Raw genomic sequence first — 19162 nt, 5'->3', positions numbered from 1 at the left:
TAGAGACTTTATGTAGTATATAAAGCCTAAAATATTTACTATCTGGTCCCTTTCAGAAAAATGTTTTCAATCTTTGAAATACATTCAGGAAGAGTATTTCTTAAGACATGCTTTTTGATGAATCAATAAATTTGGGTAAATTTTTTACATTGGTCATTCTATGGATTATTTTTGGATAAATTAATTTTTGGCAATTTGGCCACTGGACAAATTGACCATTTAGCAGAAAGCTTTTTAAGAACTTGTTTTTGACGAATTCACCTGGAGCTGGTCATGACTTCTCCCAAATGAAAGACACTGAATAAACATATCACAATTTCAAAAAACACAAGTAGGTAAAAGATTTCTTTCCCCCCAATGACTATGGAAGCCAGTGGAAAACTCAGAGTCCCATCAAAGAAGCCCTGTCTATTCTCACTTGGGAAAGATCTTGAAGGATCTGAAATTGTTAAAGATTATAGTTTCCTGCTAACAAAGAGACAACAAATCCACCCTCCCTTTTTAAAAAAAAAAAAACATTTTAGAATTTGAATATACAAACACTTTCTGAGTGGCTGCTTCCAGAAATATTTTTGGATTAAATGATCATTTTCAGTCTCAAAAAGTTTTTCTTTCTTTCTTTTTTTGATGGGTAGGGCAAAATATGATATTTTATTCAGATATTTTGAATAGAAGGAGTGCATTATATGAATCTACCAGACTCTTCTTCCAAAGTGCAGAGAGGATTGGTGCCCATTAGAGGATGACATCAGGTCTGCAAGCCAAATGTACTTTACCAATAGCACCTTCCATTCTTCCTGCTCAAGCCATGGACATAGATTCTTGGGGCTTTAAAAATCGTACTGTTTGTGTGGGTTGATATATATCTGATCTGAAGCTAATATATCTAAGCTGATATATAACTGAACTTATATAGAATAGTCCAGATGATTTTACATATTAGATTATGAAGATTTAAAACAAAATGTTGAGCTTAAACTATTTAAAATATGGAGTCGCTTTTAAAATTATCTGGTAGGTAATTACTTTTATCACACAGCTAAGAAAACTCAATCTCTGTCTTAGTTATATGTTAATAGACTTGCTTCAAAACACTACTCATACACAACTAAAAAGGAACAAAACTCAAATGCTCCAACCCTCATATATTTCGATGTTTTACAAAGGAGGGAGTCCAAATGGGAAAGTTTCCACCAGAGGCTTACTCCATCCATTTCATAGAAAACATCACTCTCTAAAGGGCCAGTGCGAACTTCTTTAATGTGCTTTTTTGGTTACGCCAGTTTTCCACAAACACATCAAAAGAAGAAAAACATCTAATGGCACTCAGTGGTATTTCCTCACCAGAATGGAAAAACAAGAAATGCATAACATTCATAACACTTTGAAAGTAATACAAATCATCAACACGGTAAGAATCCTAGTCTCATGTCCCCTGTACCTCAAAGGGCAAGTAATCTATGATGAGAAGTGCTCTGATGTCAAAGAATCAAGAGAAAACAGACAAACACCAATCAAACAAAAACCCTATTGCTATGAAAATAATGGTAGGCCATCAATTACCAAAATATTTTTTGCAAGGTTTTATCATCTTGAAAAGAATATTGCTGTTATTGGCCTCTTCTGAACAGTGTAGAAATATTAAGCAAATAAGAAGGCACCTTTAGAATCTGATTAGTGTTCTGTGGTCTGCTCCTCTTTCGAATGTAGAGAAGGTGACATATAGTGTTGGTTGGTGAGTCACTGGAACATGCCTGGAACCGAGCCTGGATGCCAGCTGCTAACACTAAAGACATTCATAGGCAGAATGAATGTCAAGGCTACACAGTTCTCCATCATATATTTGTGGAAAATTCATTCCAGGAGAAATTCATAAATCAGACTAGAGACTATACTAAGACCAGCACTGTGTGGTAAGATATAAAGAGAGTTTGCTCTGTTCCCACTAACTAATAAGCCTATTAGGCCAAGCCTTCCAGTAGAGGACAGAGAGTTCTATACGGATGCATCTCCTACTCCAAGAGAACACAGTATTTGAAAGACTAGAACTGACAGCTCAGATGTGTTTTTATAGTTCATCTGCTACCATATTTACTTGCAGATGTCATTATTTTCATATTATCAAATATTTGATGATCAAAAATTTTGATCTACTATCAAATATTTCTCCCACCGTGAAATGTTCTAAAAACTTTTTTAGAAATTGAAGTTCATCGGGGCTTCCCTGGTGGTGCAGTGGTTAAGAATCCACCTGCCAGTGCAGGGGACACGGGTTTGAGCCCTGGTCCGGGAAGAGCCCACATGCCGTGGAGCAATTAAGCCCATGCGCCACAACTACTGAGCCTGCGCTCTAGAGCCCGTGAGCCACAACTACTGAGCCCACGTGCCACAACTACTGAGGCTCGCGCACCTAGAGCCTGTGCTCCACAACAAGAGAAGCCACCGCAGTGAGAAGCCCACGCACCACACCGAAGAGTAGCCCCCGCTCGCCGCAACTAGAGAAAGCCCACGCGCAGCAACGAAGACCCAACACAGTCAAAAATAAATTAATTAATTTTAAAAAAATTGAAGTTCATCACTGTTCAGTCAAAATGACTCCCTTGACACAGCACTTCAAAGGAAGGAAACACACATAACATTTCTACATCTCAAAACAGAGCAGGACCAACTTCTTTTTAATACAGCCAGTGGCTCCAGAGGGCCGGGCCTGGGGACATATGTTCATGGTAAGGTTTTGCCAAACAGCCTTGTTTTATTTGGCAACCCAATCTTCCTACTTTAAAATCCACTCTCTCAGTCATTTCTCAAAGGTGACATTCTGTGTGTTTCTTCTGTCACTTTTATAGGACTAGTACTGAGCCGGTTGTGGAAATAAAGCAACAGAAATCAGTCAAGTCCCAACACACGTTAAAGAAAAAAAACTTTTTATGTGTCTTTGCTGCTTATTAAAGCACTGGTGGCCTAAGTGTTGGTTGTGTAGATATGAGATATGACTTTAAATTGGGGCTTCTTTTCCTTTTTCATCCTGCAAATTAGACCCCTTAGCTTCTAGTTGCCAGGTGGACACACGGCCTATCACACGCTTGTCTCCTAGAAATCAGAAAGTGAGTTAACTGGAGAAGACGACCTATTCTCTGAACTGAGGGAGACACAAGCTGAATGCAATTTGGATACTTCCCTCTTGGAGCTTTTGATTCTCTAGAAGAAGAGCTAAGCCAGTCCCTGTGATGGCAAGGCAAAGTGGAGAGTGTCAGTAGGAAAGTAGAAAGTAGAATGGGGAGAGCTCTTCCAACCTGGGTGGCAGGAAGGACTTCTGAGAGGAGGAATGAACTGGTTCCTGAATGGTGAGGAGGGTGTGAGCATACAAAGCACAGAGGTAAAAGACATTTTAGTCCATGCAGAAAACAGGAACGGAGGTACAGTGAAAGGGGTTCGACGGCATTTCCATGGAATGGTGACTTTATTATCGTTTCTGGTTTACTTGTCCATCTCCACACCAGGCAGTAAGTTTTGAGGGCAGGCACAGTGCTAGACACTGAGAATGCAGCCTTGTGGAGTTTATAGTTTCATGGGGAATCCAGACAATGAACAAATAGTCCAAAGATAACTATACATTTACAAATTGCAAAAAGCATGACAAAGTAAAAGGGCAGGGTGCCATGGGAAGAGAACTCAAAATGGACCTAGGAGAGTATCATGCCAACCACGTGACAGCAGAGTTGAAGAGTGTTTCAGGTTGAGGACCTAAGCATGTGCACAGGCACTGCATTGGAAAAGAGCTTGGAGAATTCACAGAGGACAAGAGGCCAGTGCATCTGGAGCAGGATAGATAAGAGGGAGTGTGGCACAAAATGAGATCTGAGGACTAGACAGGCATGAGAGCAGCATACCTTACAGATCATACAAAAGGACTGTGAATTTTCTTCTAAGAGCAAGGGGAAACCATTGAAAGCTTTTGAGCAGAAGAGGGACAAGATCATATTTCAACAAATGGCTTTGGAACAATCGGACATCCATATGCTAAAAAATATGAACTTCAACCTAAAACTCACACTTTATAAAAATATGAACGCAAAATGGATCATAGACCCAAATATAAAACTATAAAACTTTTAGAAAAAAATAGGAGAAAATCTATGTGACCTTCGCTTTGGCAGTTAATTCTTAGACATGGCACCATGACATGGCAGAATCCATCAAAGGAAAAAAAATGGTAAAATTATCCCCCTTCAAAATTAAAAACTTTTGTTGTGCAAAAGAACACTGTTAATAGAATGAAAAACGAAGCTACAGACTAGAGAAAGTACTCGCACATTAAATATCTGACAAAAGACTTGTATCCAGGATATACAAAGAATTCTCAAAACTCAATAATAAGAAAACAAACAACATAATTTTGAAAATAGGCAAGACACTTGAACATTCAAATGATGAAAAGATACTCAACATCTTTAGTCATTAGTGGAATGCGAGTTAGTGTTTTTGTTTCTTTGTTTGTTTGTTTGGCCACGCCGTGTGGCATACAATATCTCAATTCCCCAACCAGGGATCAAACCTGTGCCCCCTGCAGTGGAAGCGTGGAGTCTTAACCACTGGACCGCCAGGGAAGTCCTGGAATGCAAGTTAAAAGCATAATTCAATACCCTAAAAAAGTGAAATAAAAACGTACGTCCACACCAAAAACTCGTCCACGAATGTTTACAGCAGCTTTATTAATAATTGCCAAAACCCATCAACAACTCTGATGTCCCTCAACAGGTGAATGACTAAACTGTGAGACATCCATACAACAAAATGCCACTCAACAATACACAGTTATTGATGCAACAACTCAGATGAATCTCAAAGGAATTATGCTAAGGGAAAGAAGCCAATCTTGAAAGATTATATACTGTATGACTCTATATGATATTCTCAAAAAGACAAAACTATAGGGCTGCAGAATAAATTAGTGGTTGACAGGGGTTAAGGGTGAGGTGAGATAGGACTGACTATAAAGGGACAGCACGAGGAACTTTTGGAGGTGTGATAGAACTGGTCTTTATCTTGACTACGTTCATGGCTACACAAATCGATGCATGTGTTAGAAAACACAGAACTGTACATCAAGAGAAAACAAATCAATTTTACTGTATAATTGAACAAATGTGTTTAATAACTTAAAAATGAAAATAAGTGTCCACAAACATACTTGTAAAAGAATGTTCATTGCAGCTTTATTCATGGTAACCACAAACTAGACATAAATGTTCATTGAAAGAAAAATGCCTAACAAATTGTAGTCTATCCATAGAATAGAATATTCCTCAGCAACAAAAGGGAATGAACTACTGATACATGTGAACATGATGCATCTCAGGGACATTATGCCAAGTTTAAAAGGGCAGACTCAACAGACTATATATTATATGGTTCCATTTTTATGACGTTCTAGTAACGGAAAATTTAATCTATGGTTAAAAACATCAGAACAGGGGTTGCCTCTAAGTGCGGGGATAACAGGGAAGGGGTACAAAACAGCTATCTAGTGTGTTGAAAATACTGTATGTCTTGATAGGACTGTGGGTCCCATGGGTTTATGCATTTGTCAAATATACTTAAGATCTGTGCCTTCCATTATGTGTAAATTTCACCTTAAAAATGTAAGCAATATGAACTTAATTGAGGAGGTTCGCTTTTCACAATGACATGACATGGCAACCCTACAATTACTCTCTGTGCATTCCTGACTTGAGCAAATAAGTAAATATATGGAGGATAATGAGCCCAAGCCTCTCTGACTAGTGGAAAAGAGTGTTGCAGAAGTGGAAACGGGAAGACTGGAATGAGCCTTGTAGTGTTGGCTCAGGATTGGAGGTATCGGTATGAAGTCATGGCATGTATTATTTGATACAGACACATACACAAAGGTATACATACATATAGATGGGCAGATATGGAAATAAATATAGATATAGATCTTTATGCCTATGTATACAGTATGTGTATTGTGTATTTGTTTCCCAGTTCGAAAAGCACCTATAAGCAGTAACAAATCAGTAACTATGAGTACAAGTAGCACCGAGAGTTTCTAAATAGCTGCCCTTAAGGAAGCCAGGATTCCCCTTTGACTAAGTCTTAGAGAACAAGCTGATTTCATGGCTGAGGTGGAGATAGTACAAAACGAACCTGGAACATCACATAGTGCCAGAAAGGAAGGAATGCTCCAAGAATGGTGTGAAGTATCAAAATGACACAAGAGCCAGACTGAAGGGGCTGTCACTGGTCGATGCTAGGACAATCAGAGCATTGAAATAAATAATAATAGCAAAAGATTAAAATCCACTGAATAGACAAACGAATAAATAATGAATGAATGAATCAGGCAGAGGGCAGGGGAGAGAGAGAAAGAAGAGAAGGGAAAGAGAAGGGAGAAAAGGGGGTGAGAGGGGAGGAGAGGAGACGGGAGAGACGGGAAAGGGAGGGCAGAAGTGGGACAGAGGGGGAAGAGAAGGAGACAATAATGATAAAGCAAATGGGGCAAAATGTAAACAGTTGTGAGTAAAGGAGGATGCATATGGTAGTTCCTGTCAGATTGAAATAAAAAGTTTAAAAGTTAAAAAAAATGTTTAATGGAGCTAAAGCAAAAGAATATCCTGGGATTTAAAAAAAGGTAAAGCATTAGGAGTTTGAGTAACATATACACACTACTGTATATTAAATAGATAACCAACAAGGACCTACTGTATAGCACAGGGAACTCTACTCAGTATATTGTAATAACCTATAATGAAAAAGAAGCTGAAAAAGAATATATACATATATACGCATAACTGAATCACTTTGCTGTACACCTGAAACTAACACAACCTTGTAAATCAACTATACTTCAATTTAAAAAAAAAAAGGTAAAGCAAAAAGTATTAAGTTGAAAGAGAGCAGCATCCTATCCCACTTCTTCAGATACCTAATACACAGCCTGACATCTTCATTACAGGATGACAAATGCATACCATCAGGAAAAAAATATTACATTGTTAATTGTCTGAGTAGAACAAGCAGCTGCCAGCATATTTCTCCAAAACTACTTTTCCTAAATAGGCTAATACTCAGATAATTCAACCCAGATTTTTCTAAACTTTGATATTTATTAGACTTCTTTTCTTTAGGGTCTAAACCCTCAGTGATTTCAGGGTTGCTTCCATGAGTTTGAAGTACAAAACTTACTTTGAGCTTTTCAAAAAATATTAACATTGAGGGACTTAACCTGGTGGCACAGTGGTTAATAATCCGCCTGCCAATGCAGGGGACACGGGTTCACGCCCTGGTCCAGGAAGATCCCACATGCCGCGGGGCAACTAAGCCCGTGCACCACAATTACTGAGCCTGCGCTCTAGAACCCATGAGCCACAACTACTGAAGCCCACGCGCCTAGAGCCCGTGTTCCGAAACAAGAGAAGCCACTACAATGAGAAGCCCTCGCACCGCAACGAAGAGTAGCCCCCACTCGCCGCAACTAGAGAAAGCCCACGCGCAGCAACGAAGACCCAACGCAGCCAAAAATAAATAAGTAAATAAATAAATAGAAATATTAACATTGAAACTGCTCTTATCAATCGTAAATCTAATAAGACTGTCTAATGATTTTATGCTTTTAGATGATCAAAATAATTTGTTATGTAGTTGAAGATGGGATACCGGTTGGCTAGAGGTCGGAGAAACACGATGAAATCTAAAACCCAGAATCCTGAGACTGCACCCCTTCTTCTGTCTTTTGTTTTATGTCTGCCCTTCTTAAGGACCAGACCCTGAACATAACAATAGGACAAGTTAAATAGCTCAGGGGCTATTTCCTTTGACACCAGGCTGCTGGAAAGCCCCAACTCCTTTCCTTATCTGTCAGCGTGCCTCCCAGGTGGGTGTGAGGGCCCGGAATCATCTGACTGCATGTGGCCTCCAAGCTGAGAATTCCATCACGTTCAGACTGGGTCACACCTCCTCCACCCAGCGAGGAGGCATGGACACTTTTCATGAAACAATTTGGGTGTTAATGAATACAGAACCGTCTCATAAGGATGGAGGTTTAAAGATGCTGGCTTGAAACAGAAAAGGAGAACAACCTTAAATTAACAGAAAAGTAGTAAGAGTATTGAAGAAATCACCAAACATAGACTTCAAATCATGTCCGTAAGCCGGGTTCACAGGTAGCCCTTTGCACTTAATAATGTCTTTATAGCTCAGTAAGGATTAAGTGGTTTTTTTGGTTTTTTGTTTGCTTTTTTGGCCATGCGGCTTATGGGATCTTAGCTCCCTGACCAGGGATTGAACCCGGGCCCTTGGCAGTGAAAACATGGAGTCCTAACCACTGGACCACCGGGGAATTCCCAGGATTGAGTACAGTTTTAAATTTTAACTATTCAAACAAAAACTGTAACTATTCTATAATTTGGAAGTACTTCCTAACTGATAATAACTTGACTTTGTATAGTATTTTACAAAGCATATAGTTTTCATTTACTTATCAAAACAGATAGATCTCATTTCCTGATTTCATGGTCATGCACATTCTGCAGTAATTATCCTCACCATTTATAGATAAAGAGCATGAGACTTAATGAGGCTTCTCTAAGATCACACAGCCTGTAACTGGCCAAGCTAAGAAAAAAACAAAAACAAATATTGTAGCTTTAAAAATCCCAATCCCATGTTTTGGTTAATGGTGGATGACTCTAACAAGGCTGTCTCCGGGCTACTCCACCAGTGCAGAGGCGAACTGGTGTGCTCCCAGTTCCTCCCCAAAAGCAGCTCTCACCGTCTTGGCTGGAGTCCTCCCCAAGTTCTGTGGGTTCTAATCCTCCAATCCTCTCTGCCCTCCTCTTCTACTAGTCGTCCACTGCTGAACCTGCTCCAGCCACACTGGCTTCTCAAACACACCCCATGTGCTCCTGCCGCAGGGACTTTGCTTTGCATCTGCTCTTCCTTCTGTCTGGAATATTTCCTCCCAAATTCACAAGGCTTGCTCCTCCACTCCTTTCAGATGTTAACTAAAAAGTCACCTTCTTGTTGAGGCCTTAGCTGGCCACCCTATCTATTATGTTGACCATTGGAAATTGCCAATATTGCACCATCTCTTAAACAAAAAAAATGTCAATTGCATATGGCAAAATCTAATACAATTTAATTTCCCCTACAACCTTCCCTATCTCTCTTCAATGCTTAGTATTTTCCTTCGGTCCTCCTTACCATCTAACCTATTTTGGTGTATTGATTGATTTTCTTTCTCCTCCACTAGAATATAAGCTTCCCAGGAAGATAAGGATTTTTGTTCACTGCTGTATCCTCAGAGCCTAGGATGGAAACTCCCACATAGTAGGTGCTAAATATTTGCTGTATGAATAAGTTTCATTGGGCTGGAGTGATGAGACTCGGCAAGCTAAATATCTAGCGCTAGAGAAACCAAACCAAATGGCATGTGATACAGTGAGGTACAGGGCCCTCCCCCGGTCGAGATGACGCAGACATAAGGGATGAAGTCAGTACAGAATAGTACCAAGGCTCCGTACAACAAAACCTCACTAATGAGGACCACTGTGTATCTTTGCAAAATTCTCCTCACACCTTTGTACAAGATAACGCTTCTCTGAAACAAGCTGAAAGGGGAATTAGCCAGGAACACTCTTTTCGGTGCAGTTGCTGATAGGTGGAGTCTCCCCCCGGGGAACCAACTCTGTAGCAGTTTCTAAAGACTGCAAACAAAGGTAAGAGCTACTAGAACTCTCGGAAATACCTGCCATTTGATTTTCCAGTATTGTCTACTCTACCTTTGGGTGAAAAGATACTATCTTTGTAAAAAGCGTTAGGGCTAATCAGTGTGATCGCCTTCCCTACTAATTCTTCTCTCTCCCTACATTTAAGATGAAATTAAAGAAAAAAAAGTTTTCTCACAGTAACATCCCCAATCAAGTACTTCCCAAAGACTTCTTGAGTTTTCTCCTTGGAATCCCATACCAGCCACAGCTCCTGAAACTGATGTCCTAAGAGAAACGAGCCCAGGACAATCTGGGTCCCAATTCCAGCTCTACTGCTTAACCAACTGCGTGACTTTGGGAAAATCATACATCCTCTGCGACTGCACTTTCTCATCTTTACAATGGGTCTAAAATCTATGTTGTTGATTTGTGGAGAGTAAGTCAATAAACATGAAATCGCATCATGAAGAATAAAGTACAGGATGCAATTCTATTAAGATGATGCTATGACAGAACTCTGGGCCTCACTTATACATACAAACTAAGAGTAGCTCGCTGCTTCCTCTGACTCTAGCAGTAGGAAGATGGGAAAGGACTCTGCGGTATTCAATTCTGTGCCTGCCCCTCACCAACTCTGAAGTGTTCCTTACTTCTTTCTATGTTCAAGCAAGACCTTCTACTCCAGTGCATCTGTAGCTCTAATGGAAAACCCAGCTGTTGAGTCCCTCTCCTGAAATGAAAGGTTCTTTAGCCTCAAACCTGAAACATGCAAGGACAGGACATCCTACATGGAAACAGACCCTTTCTTTTAAACATTTTAACTTCCCCTCTTTGTGTTTCTTTCATAAGCACAGACAAAGCTTTCAAACCTCTTAGCAGGATGCTTCTTCCCTTTCAAAGAACATTGAGAATTACCAAGGAAAGTTCCAGAAGCATCTGGGGAGCTCTACGTCCCTATGACCTTTGTGCCTGATTACTTTTTTAACCATCCCTCAGACTGTAAAATGGGAGCCAGGTTATCAATGACTGCTCAGGGTGCCTACAAACTAATGTCCAACATGCCACAATCTCTTCTTCTTGTTATCTGAAAATATCCTGAAGACAAAGAGTAAGTCTATGAAAAAAAATAATGCAATACTGGTTTGCACTGAGCTATAACAATACTGCACTATGTTTGCGAGGTCTCATGGCATGGAATGGATTACCATTTTGATAGGATCAATCGATCAGTCCCTGAGCAGATGTTCATTTCTGCCTGCTCAATGTCAAGCTCTGTGCTAGACAGGGATGAGGCTGACTGGCCCTCCTTTATAGACCTCAGACTAGTGGACGAGTCAGGTCCACCAACAATCCATCATGTGAGAGCTGAGGTCATTGGAGCCAGAACAGCGGCCATGGTGTTGAGGAGAGCAGAGGGCTATAAGAGGGAAGAGAAGGGGGCTGGAATTAAACAGAATTTTCTTCATCAAATCCATCAGTTGTTTCCTAAGTGTCATTTTTCCATGTTACTGTCTGCATGATAAACAATCCATTGTCTAATATTTGAAGAAACTAGGAATATTTTATGAAAGTATTAAAATATATAAAATTGTAGTGCATTCACCCAATAATGATAATTTCTTACTATATTAGAAAGGATATGATTTTAAGCCTTAAGAAAACACTTTTCTTGTATTGTGTGAAGACCAAGTGGCACAGATGTAGTAACTGGCTCTTTTCTGCATCAGAATATTTTTCATCCAATTAAGTTCTACTTAAAAATAAAATGTAGGTCTCCTCTGTCTCTGAACTCTCACTCTCTGAAGATTTGCTACAATTATCTGCTAATTTACATAAAATTCACTACACAAACCTACTAAACAAATCTGTCCTAGGTTGCATGCAAGAATATGTTTAAGTCATGTGCTCCTGGGTGAAAAGGATATGGTGGGCTGCTATTGTACCTCAGGTATTCTCACAGAATAGTGCCTAGAGTTCACGTTGCTTAAACACGTTATGTTTTATAGATGTCTCTCTCTCACCTTATTCAGTAAAAGGTCTTCTATATATATAAAGTAGAGGAAGTAATAAGGGAAATGGGTAAGCCTAAGAGGCCCAAAGAAGCGCACACACTACAAGAACCGTTGGGAATGATAAAGCACATTAAGAGAGTTGAATGGCTATTAGTCTTAAGCTTGGTGGTGCACATGTCCCTAACTCCTATGAACCACAAATACAATGGTGAATATTTACAAGAAATTGAGATTCTGCAAAAAAAAATCTTGCTGGGGCAAGTGAGTGTGATGGTGGCACGAGCAGACATGTGGCACTCAACACACAATTACAAACTCGGTCTCGTGTTAGCAAGAGTTGTAGACCGCCCAGCAAAGGGAATGCAAACAGACTGCCACCTCAAGCTCTGTTTGGCATCCCATGGCTCTGTGTGTAGCTTCAGACAACGGTTCTTAGCCAAACACCTCTGAGCTCTCCTGCCAGGAAGGGAAGATTCTCCCCTGTTCCTCAGATCCAGACACAGATGCACCTCAGACATTTCCTGTTTAACTCATTTCTTCACCAGCTCTTTCTGCCTTACCTCGTCCCCCCACCAAAGAGTAACAGACAGCACAGCCTCCAGCTTCCTCCTTCCACCAGACCTCACACAAACACGCCTTCAATCAGAAGAAGCCTCTCAAAACATCATCTAGTTTATTTTATTTTGCTAAGTATTACTGGCATCTAGTGCTCATCTTTAATGTATTGTTTTGTTATTTATTTACATATCCATGTACACTGTAATATAGAAGGAAAATGTAATCCATTCTCAATATTCTACACTGAGCAGTGTCTACTATTATGGCTTACTACATACAAAATACCTACTAATGAGTTTATCAAATATGCAATGATTAGATAGTACTACAAGTAATTTCTATTCTGTAGAAATTCTTGGTAGATTATTAAATAGTCGTATTAAGGGGTTTTAGTGATACCTAGCAAGTTGGCATTTTCCTGTGGGTTAGGAATGCATTTTTGTTTTTCCCACTCCAAATAATGGAATTACTCACTTTGTTCTCTGAAAATTTGTTAACAAACAAATGTTAAAGAATAGATTAGGTTCACAAAAAAGAGGGACACCTGCATAATAGCAGTTACCCCAATGCTTATTTTTTCTTCTATCATTTAAAGTGTTTCAAGAAAAGGAAGCAATCAAGTCTGTTTGTAAACGTATTGTCTTAATTTGAAAGTAATTAAATGTCTGCATCAGTTAAGGTTGCTCTATTTATTGCTTTATTTCTTTTATAGAAAACCAATCACTTGTATTTATATTCAGTTAGAAAAATATGAATTATACTAGCTGGGAAAGGAAATTCAAACTAGTAGATTGCTCATCTGGATTCAGTTGTTTTTTTTAATTTTCATTTTGATGGAAAAATATTCATAGTGATTTGTCTTGTTTCAGTTTTGTTTGATGAAACTGTGCCCTAGGTCTCCATTACTCATGGCAACATTAGCCTCTCACCTGTGGTCCACAGGTAGATGTTCCTCGTCCGAATCTGGGACCAGCAGAACATCTTCATTGGACTCCTTTACAGTGAAAAGGTCCTGCAGAAAAAGTGGCATTTTAGATACTTAAAATGTACTTATAGAGTAAAAATACCTGACATGTTTGTGTAGGATGTAGTAAATTTGAAAATCCAACTCATCTGTATACCAGTGTAAGAAAGGCACTTGATTTTACAGATGTGAAAACTGAGGATTCTAGAGATAGAATGATTTGGTCAAGCACGTACAGCTAGTACATGCAGGATCAAAGTAGGTCCATTTCAAAGTTGAACTCTTGAGTTCACTGCCCTTCCACTGTTACACAGCCACCCTGTGAACAAAATCTTCCTCCAAAAAGCCCTCTTTTCTCACGAGATTTGTTCTCTAAAATGACCACTAGTATAGAACAAAAATCCCAGAAACCCAGAGAAAAACTGGCATAGATCACAAATAGAGATCCCTGTGCTAAGAGGTGGCCTAGGGTGAGGGTGGTGTGTCAAATGAGATTTTTCTTTCTCAGAGGAGGAAGTAGATTTGGGGGGTGACCCTCTAGATGGGATGTCTGCCTTCTCATGGCAGATATGAGAGCTCAAATCCCAGAGAGCTGCTGGAGAGGGATACTGAGTGGGGCCATCAGACCCAGCAACTTCCTTCAGTTGCTTTTCTCTCGACCAATTTTCTGTCTTAAATTTGGAAAAATGATGACATAGATCACTATTCTAAAATTGAATGTAAAGGGGTCCTTCACAGCTTCTGAAATGTGGTCAGTTAAAGCCCAGATTTTAAACTTGAGAGGAAAAGTAAAGCAGGTCTTTTGCCCTGTCTGGATCGTAATGATAACAATAATAATGATAATAATGACAATGATCATGACTGTAAAGGCTCATATTTACTGAGTGCTTACCTGATAAGAGGTGCTGTCTTATTTGTGCTTCACAACAACCCTCAAGGAGGTACTATTATCGCCATTTATAGAAAGAGAAACTGAGGCTAAAAGATGTAAGTGACTTAGGTAAGGTCCTGTAGCTAGTAAGGAAGGATGTGAAATCTGGATCCAGAGGCCTATCTTGTAAGGCAGTTGAATGTGTTGTATGTTACAACATCATCACAATATTAACATGGCTCAAACAGACGTTTGGATTTTGTCCCCATGCCCTCCACCTCATCTGCCCAATCCACACTGTCCCAGTCTTGTTCAAGTCAGTTGGTGGCACTTCCATCCACTGAGCTACTCGGGCCTAAAAGCTGAGTCATCCTTGAGTCATTTCTCTGTCTTCTCCCACCCACTTCCAATGCATCAGCAAGGACTTAGGGCTCTACCTCCAAAATGTCACCCAAATCGGTGAGCTTCTATCTCTGTTACTGCAGTCCTAGTCCAACCCCTATCACCTCTCACACAGCTCCACCTGCTTCCATTCTTGTTCCCCTGTACTCCATTCCCAGCCAGCAGCCAACCTGATCTTTTAAAAACAAAATCAGATCATGCCATCCTCCTACTTTCCCCTCAAAGCTGTACATAATCTGGCCCCTGCCTACCTCTTGTACCTTATTTTCTACTACTCCTTCCCTCTTTCACCTTTTTCTAGTCACATGATGGTCCTTGTTTCCTGGAACTCTCCAAGCTAGTTACTACCTCATGACTTTTACAGCTGCTGAACCCTCTACCTGAATTGCCTTCCTGTCTTCACTGGGTTGGCACCTTATCATTCGTGGTCTCTGTTCAAAAGACAGGTCATCAGAGAGAGACCTTCCCTGACCACTCTGCTGAACTCCCTACCCACACCAGTCATTAGCACATGATTCTGTTTTATCATCTCCATGACACTTGTCAATATTACTTGTCTATTGCCTGTTTCCCCAGCACCTAGCACACTGCCTGGCACATAGTGGGTGCTTACTAAGTATGTTACTTAGTGAATAATTCATTAGCCTGAATTGATCAGATGAATTCTAAAGACTGATTTTTCTTTTTAGAGACAGAAACTGTCAGTTCTCTTTTAGGAAGATACTAAGTGAGCATTGGGCGAGCAGGAGAGCTGCCTCAAAACTCACCGGGTGAGAGAAGCCTTTCTTTATCCACCTGCCAAAATGGTCACTTCTCTTACTATGTCCCAACCCCCAGCCCCTGTATACCTGTTTAATATTATACCAAAACCATTTGTCAATGAGTGTGCATCTCTTCTGGGTATGTCCAGATCTCCACTTAGATGTTCAACTTCTGAAACACGGGAGCTGATCTTTTCTCATTCACGTATCCTAACACAGCCCTCTGCACACATCAGGTGCTTTAGCAGTGCCGTGCAGTGGCTGAGAGACCAAAGGGGACATGTCCCTTTAAAGGAAGCCCACATGGCCACAGTGGGGGAGGCACACACACAACATACTCACCCTTAGAGTTTGAACCCTGAAGATACAAACGGTCCCCACCAGAAAAAACCGATCCTCCAAAGAAAGATTTGTGGCAGACGACTCACAGGACCGGCTGGGGAAGAAGCTACGGAAGAGCACCAAAGGCTCTAAGGGAGACAGAGATACACATGTGACAATCCAATAGAAAGGTGGAGCGATTACACAAGAGGATGGGCACCTGCCGTATCAGTGTGCCGTTTGCCAACCCACTGACAATTTTCAGAATTCCGAACCACCAATTTTTTCTGTCTTCCTTCCCAGTCACCCCCCCACCCTGGTCTCCACCAAAACATGAAGTAATTACTGAGAAATACTTGTGAGTTCAGGGTGATCGTCAGTCTTCTGTCCTTACCCTGTGAATGGACATGTTAATCTCCAAAAAAGTTTAGCTCCCCTTCTTTACATAGACCATGTGGGTATCAAAAATGTGTGTATAATTTGTGTGTGTATGTAGTCAAGTTTTTTTTAAAGGTATTTGACCTTTGGTTTCCAAAGGCACGTGACAAAGATATCAGACAACCATGTGTGAGCTAATTTTCATTATTTATTTACCCATTCATTCATTTGTTATATCTTTAGACCTCAGTGGCAAAGAACTGAGTTAATTATATTCTTAGTTCATGGCATATTATGAACACAGATAAAATTCCCACTCTTGTTTTTACTTTTTTCTTCTCTCTGTCCCTTCCCCACCCACAGGTACCCACTGTCATCTACCACATTTAATATATAACTTTGTAAAATATGTAGTCTGGTTCTATGTACTATATGCTTTTACAATTTACAAAAGTGGCATTGTGCTATAGATCTCATTCTGTTTCTCAATCAACAATACGGTTTTAAGGTCTAACCATGTTGTACTATGTATATCTAGAGTTCATTGCTTTTTTTTTTTTTTTGAGTTCATTGCTTTTGACTACTACAAAGTTTTCCATATTGTATATTTCCCCAGATTTTATTTGTCCATTTCCCTAATGATGCACACCTAGGCTGTGCATCATTCCTCCCTCCTACCACGAACAACACTATGACATACATAGAACATGTCCCCTTAGACACAGATCTCTCTGCAACTTCTCCTCTGGGATATTTCCACCCAGCGATAGGATTGCTGAGTTACAAGATAATTGACTTCAGTTTACTCTGTTTTCCAGGATGGCTTCATGAGTTTACATTCCTCTCGACACCGTATTAGTGTTTTCATTTCTCACATCCTCACCAATATTTGGTATTATTCACACTCCTAATTGTTTACATTTTGATGCGTGTACAGTGCTACTCATTGGTTTTTGAATTTTTCATTCTTTGCTTACTAGTGAGTTGGAGCATCTTTTCACATATTTGTTGGGCTATTTACCTTTGATTCAAGCCCTAGATCTTTTAATGGCCCCAAATCAGTGTTTATGTTAATTTATCAGCTTGCGGTTCCTGAAACCTTAAAAATTACAAATTCAGATCCCGTATCCACATGTAAGACACACAGATTTGGGTTTTGATTTCCTGTAAATGACACATTTTTTTCCATTCAAACTCTGAGAGAGATAACAAGCTTACTCTTCCTCTAGGCCAGTGGACAGAATTTTACTGATCATTTTAAGTCTCTAGGTTTTATGTGTTGGTCCTTGAATGAGTGTTAGAACTCCAGACCCCAGCCAATGGAGCCAATGTATGATTTAAAACTCACTTAGGCCCAGCACAAAATCAGCTCCCTCTTATCACTAGGTCTTGTACTTTATCCTTTAATTTCTAGCACCCATGGATTTCCCTTTCTTTTAAGATTGGCTATGCAATAAACTTCTTAGATTATGTTTTAACAATAATTTCCTTGTTTTTTGTAGAAGGAAAGAGCCATCCTTATCAGATCAGTCCACCATGTTACCATATGACCCCACCTTGTAAATTTTGCTATTAATTTTTTTAAAGTCTAATGAATGTCTGTGGTCCACCAAAACCTGTGATCATAGGCGTAGGAGAGAGTGTGAGAGTACCAACAGTAGAAAGGCATTTATATTACCAATGAAGGGCTGCATAATTCATGAACTTCATCTAGATAAGATTAAAAACTGTTTTGCTTACCATTAGAAATATCTTTTATACTCAGGATGAATTTCACATATTCATAAGCAGGGCTGCTACCATGTTCAGCATCTCCTCTTTTTAAATGACAGCAAAAATCAATATGTTTTCCTACTAAAAGAAAACAGATACAAAACGTGCTTACATTTGTACTTAACTATATTCTGCAGGATTCTTTCATATGATTATTGTCTTACTTAGACTAGATTTTACAAAAATATTATTTTCTTTTCATGAACATTAGCACTTGCAGTTATCTATGTTGTATCTGCAGAGTGGGGTATCAGCTAGAACATAATTTATAGAACACTAATACAATTATACAAAAGCTGAAATAATCAGGGTTCATGATTAAGAACAAGATTTAATAGAGGAGAGATTTTTTAATACTAGAAATATAATTTGTGAAATGTCTTTATTATTCCTGTAAGTGATTGTTATCTGTCTCTTAAAATCTAAGAACTTACTATTTGAAACAAACAGTCTGTACCTGAGTTTGGCAAAGGAAGTTTGAGAGCAATCTTTTGGTAGACTTCATTTTTCTCTTTATCAGGCAGAAGGCTTAATAATTTTTTACCCATGATGTCATCCTGAAGAGGGAAAGAGGGAATAAATTTTGTTATCTGTACTACTATATTTACTTCCTCTGTCTCCTTACTTAAGCTTATCATCTGGGAGGGAGATGCAAAAGGGAAGAGATATGGGGACATATGCATATGTATAACTGATTCACTTTGTTATAAAGCAGAAACTGACACACCATTGTAAAGCAATTATACTGCAATAAAGATGTTTAAAAAAGTAATAAATAAATAAGAAAAAAAAAAAAGCTTATCATCTGCCCCACGTCAGCCATCTTACAGTCAGACCTGTTATACTTCTAAAGTCCCAATTCACATTACGCCATTCTATGACCATCACCACCTACCTTTGCAGTGCGCTCATGCAAGTACCCCACCTCTCCAACAATTATCCCACCCACTGAGACCTCCAGTCCATTCGCATCCCATTTTCACTGAACATTATCTCCTTCAAATTGTCACATCCCTCCTTACCCAGTTCAGATGCCATAGTCGATCATTCTAATCACTGCCATGAGCTCTTATTTGCCTGGGAAAATCCCAACTCTGCTTAATTTCAACTCTTCATCTACCCTGTACCTTCCCCCAAGCAACTGAATGTGTATGGAGAAAACCCCACACCCATACTGTGTATTATTTTAAATGGGCACTCAGCTCTGCCTAGAAATCATTCCACATTTCCCTAGATAATCTACTCTTCAATATGACTATTTCTTGCCTTCTCCTCCTTCAAACCTGCAAAACCGCCCCCTCCCCTGCCACCCTCCTCATATTCAGCTAGGATCTCATTTCTTATTTCAATTAAAAACAAAGGGAGAAGGAAATGTCAGTATCTCCCTGCACCAA

General features: G+C 39.6%; 1 protein-coding gene across 1 annotated transcript in view; it reads right to left on the bottom strand.

Moving 5' to 3' along the window:
- PASD1 (PAS domain containing repressor 1) overlaps positions 1 to 18806 on the bottom strand; it is a 49892-nt gene extending 31086 nt beyond the window's left edge. The window contains exons 1-4 of the mRNA XM_061178247.1: positions 18714 to 18806; positions 18226 to 18325; positions 15639 to 15766; positions 13228 to 13310 (exon numbers count right to left, since the gene is read on the bottom strand). Of these exons, the coding sequence (XP_061034230.1) occupies positions 13228 to 13310; positions 15639 to 15766; positions 18226 to 18325; positions 18714 to 18806 (404 nt within the window). The remainder of the gene's footprint in view (positions 1 to 13227; positions 13311 to 15638; positions 15767 to 18225; positions 18326 to 18713) is intronic.
- Positions 18807 to 19162: the final 356 nt, after the last annotated feature.

This window comes from Eubalaena glacialis, chromosome X (genome assembly GCF_028564815.1).
Source record: "Eubalaena glacialis isolate mEubGla1 chromosome X, mEubGla1.1.hap2.+ XY, whole genome shotgun sequence".
Taxonomy (NCBI): domain Eukaryota; kingdom Metazoa; phylum Chordata; class Mammalia; order Artiodactyla; family Balaenidae; genus Eubalaena; species Eubalaena glacialis.
The sequence above is the reverse complement of the archived record's forward strand: the minus strand, read 5'-3'. Positions and strand labels throughout refer to the sequence as shown.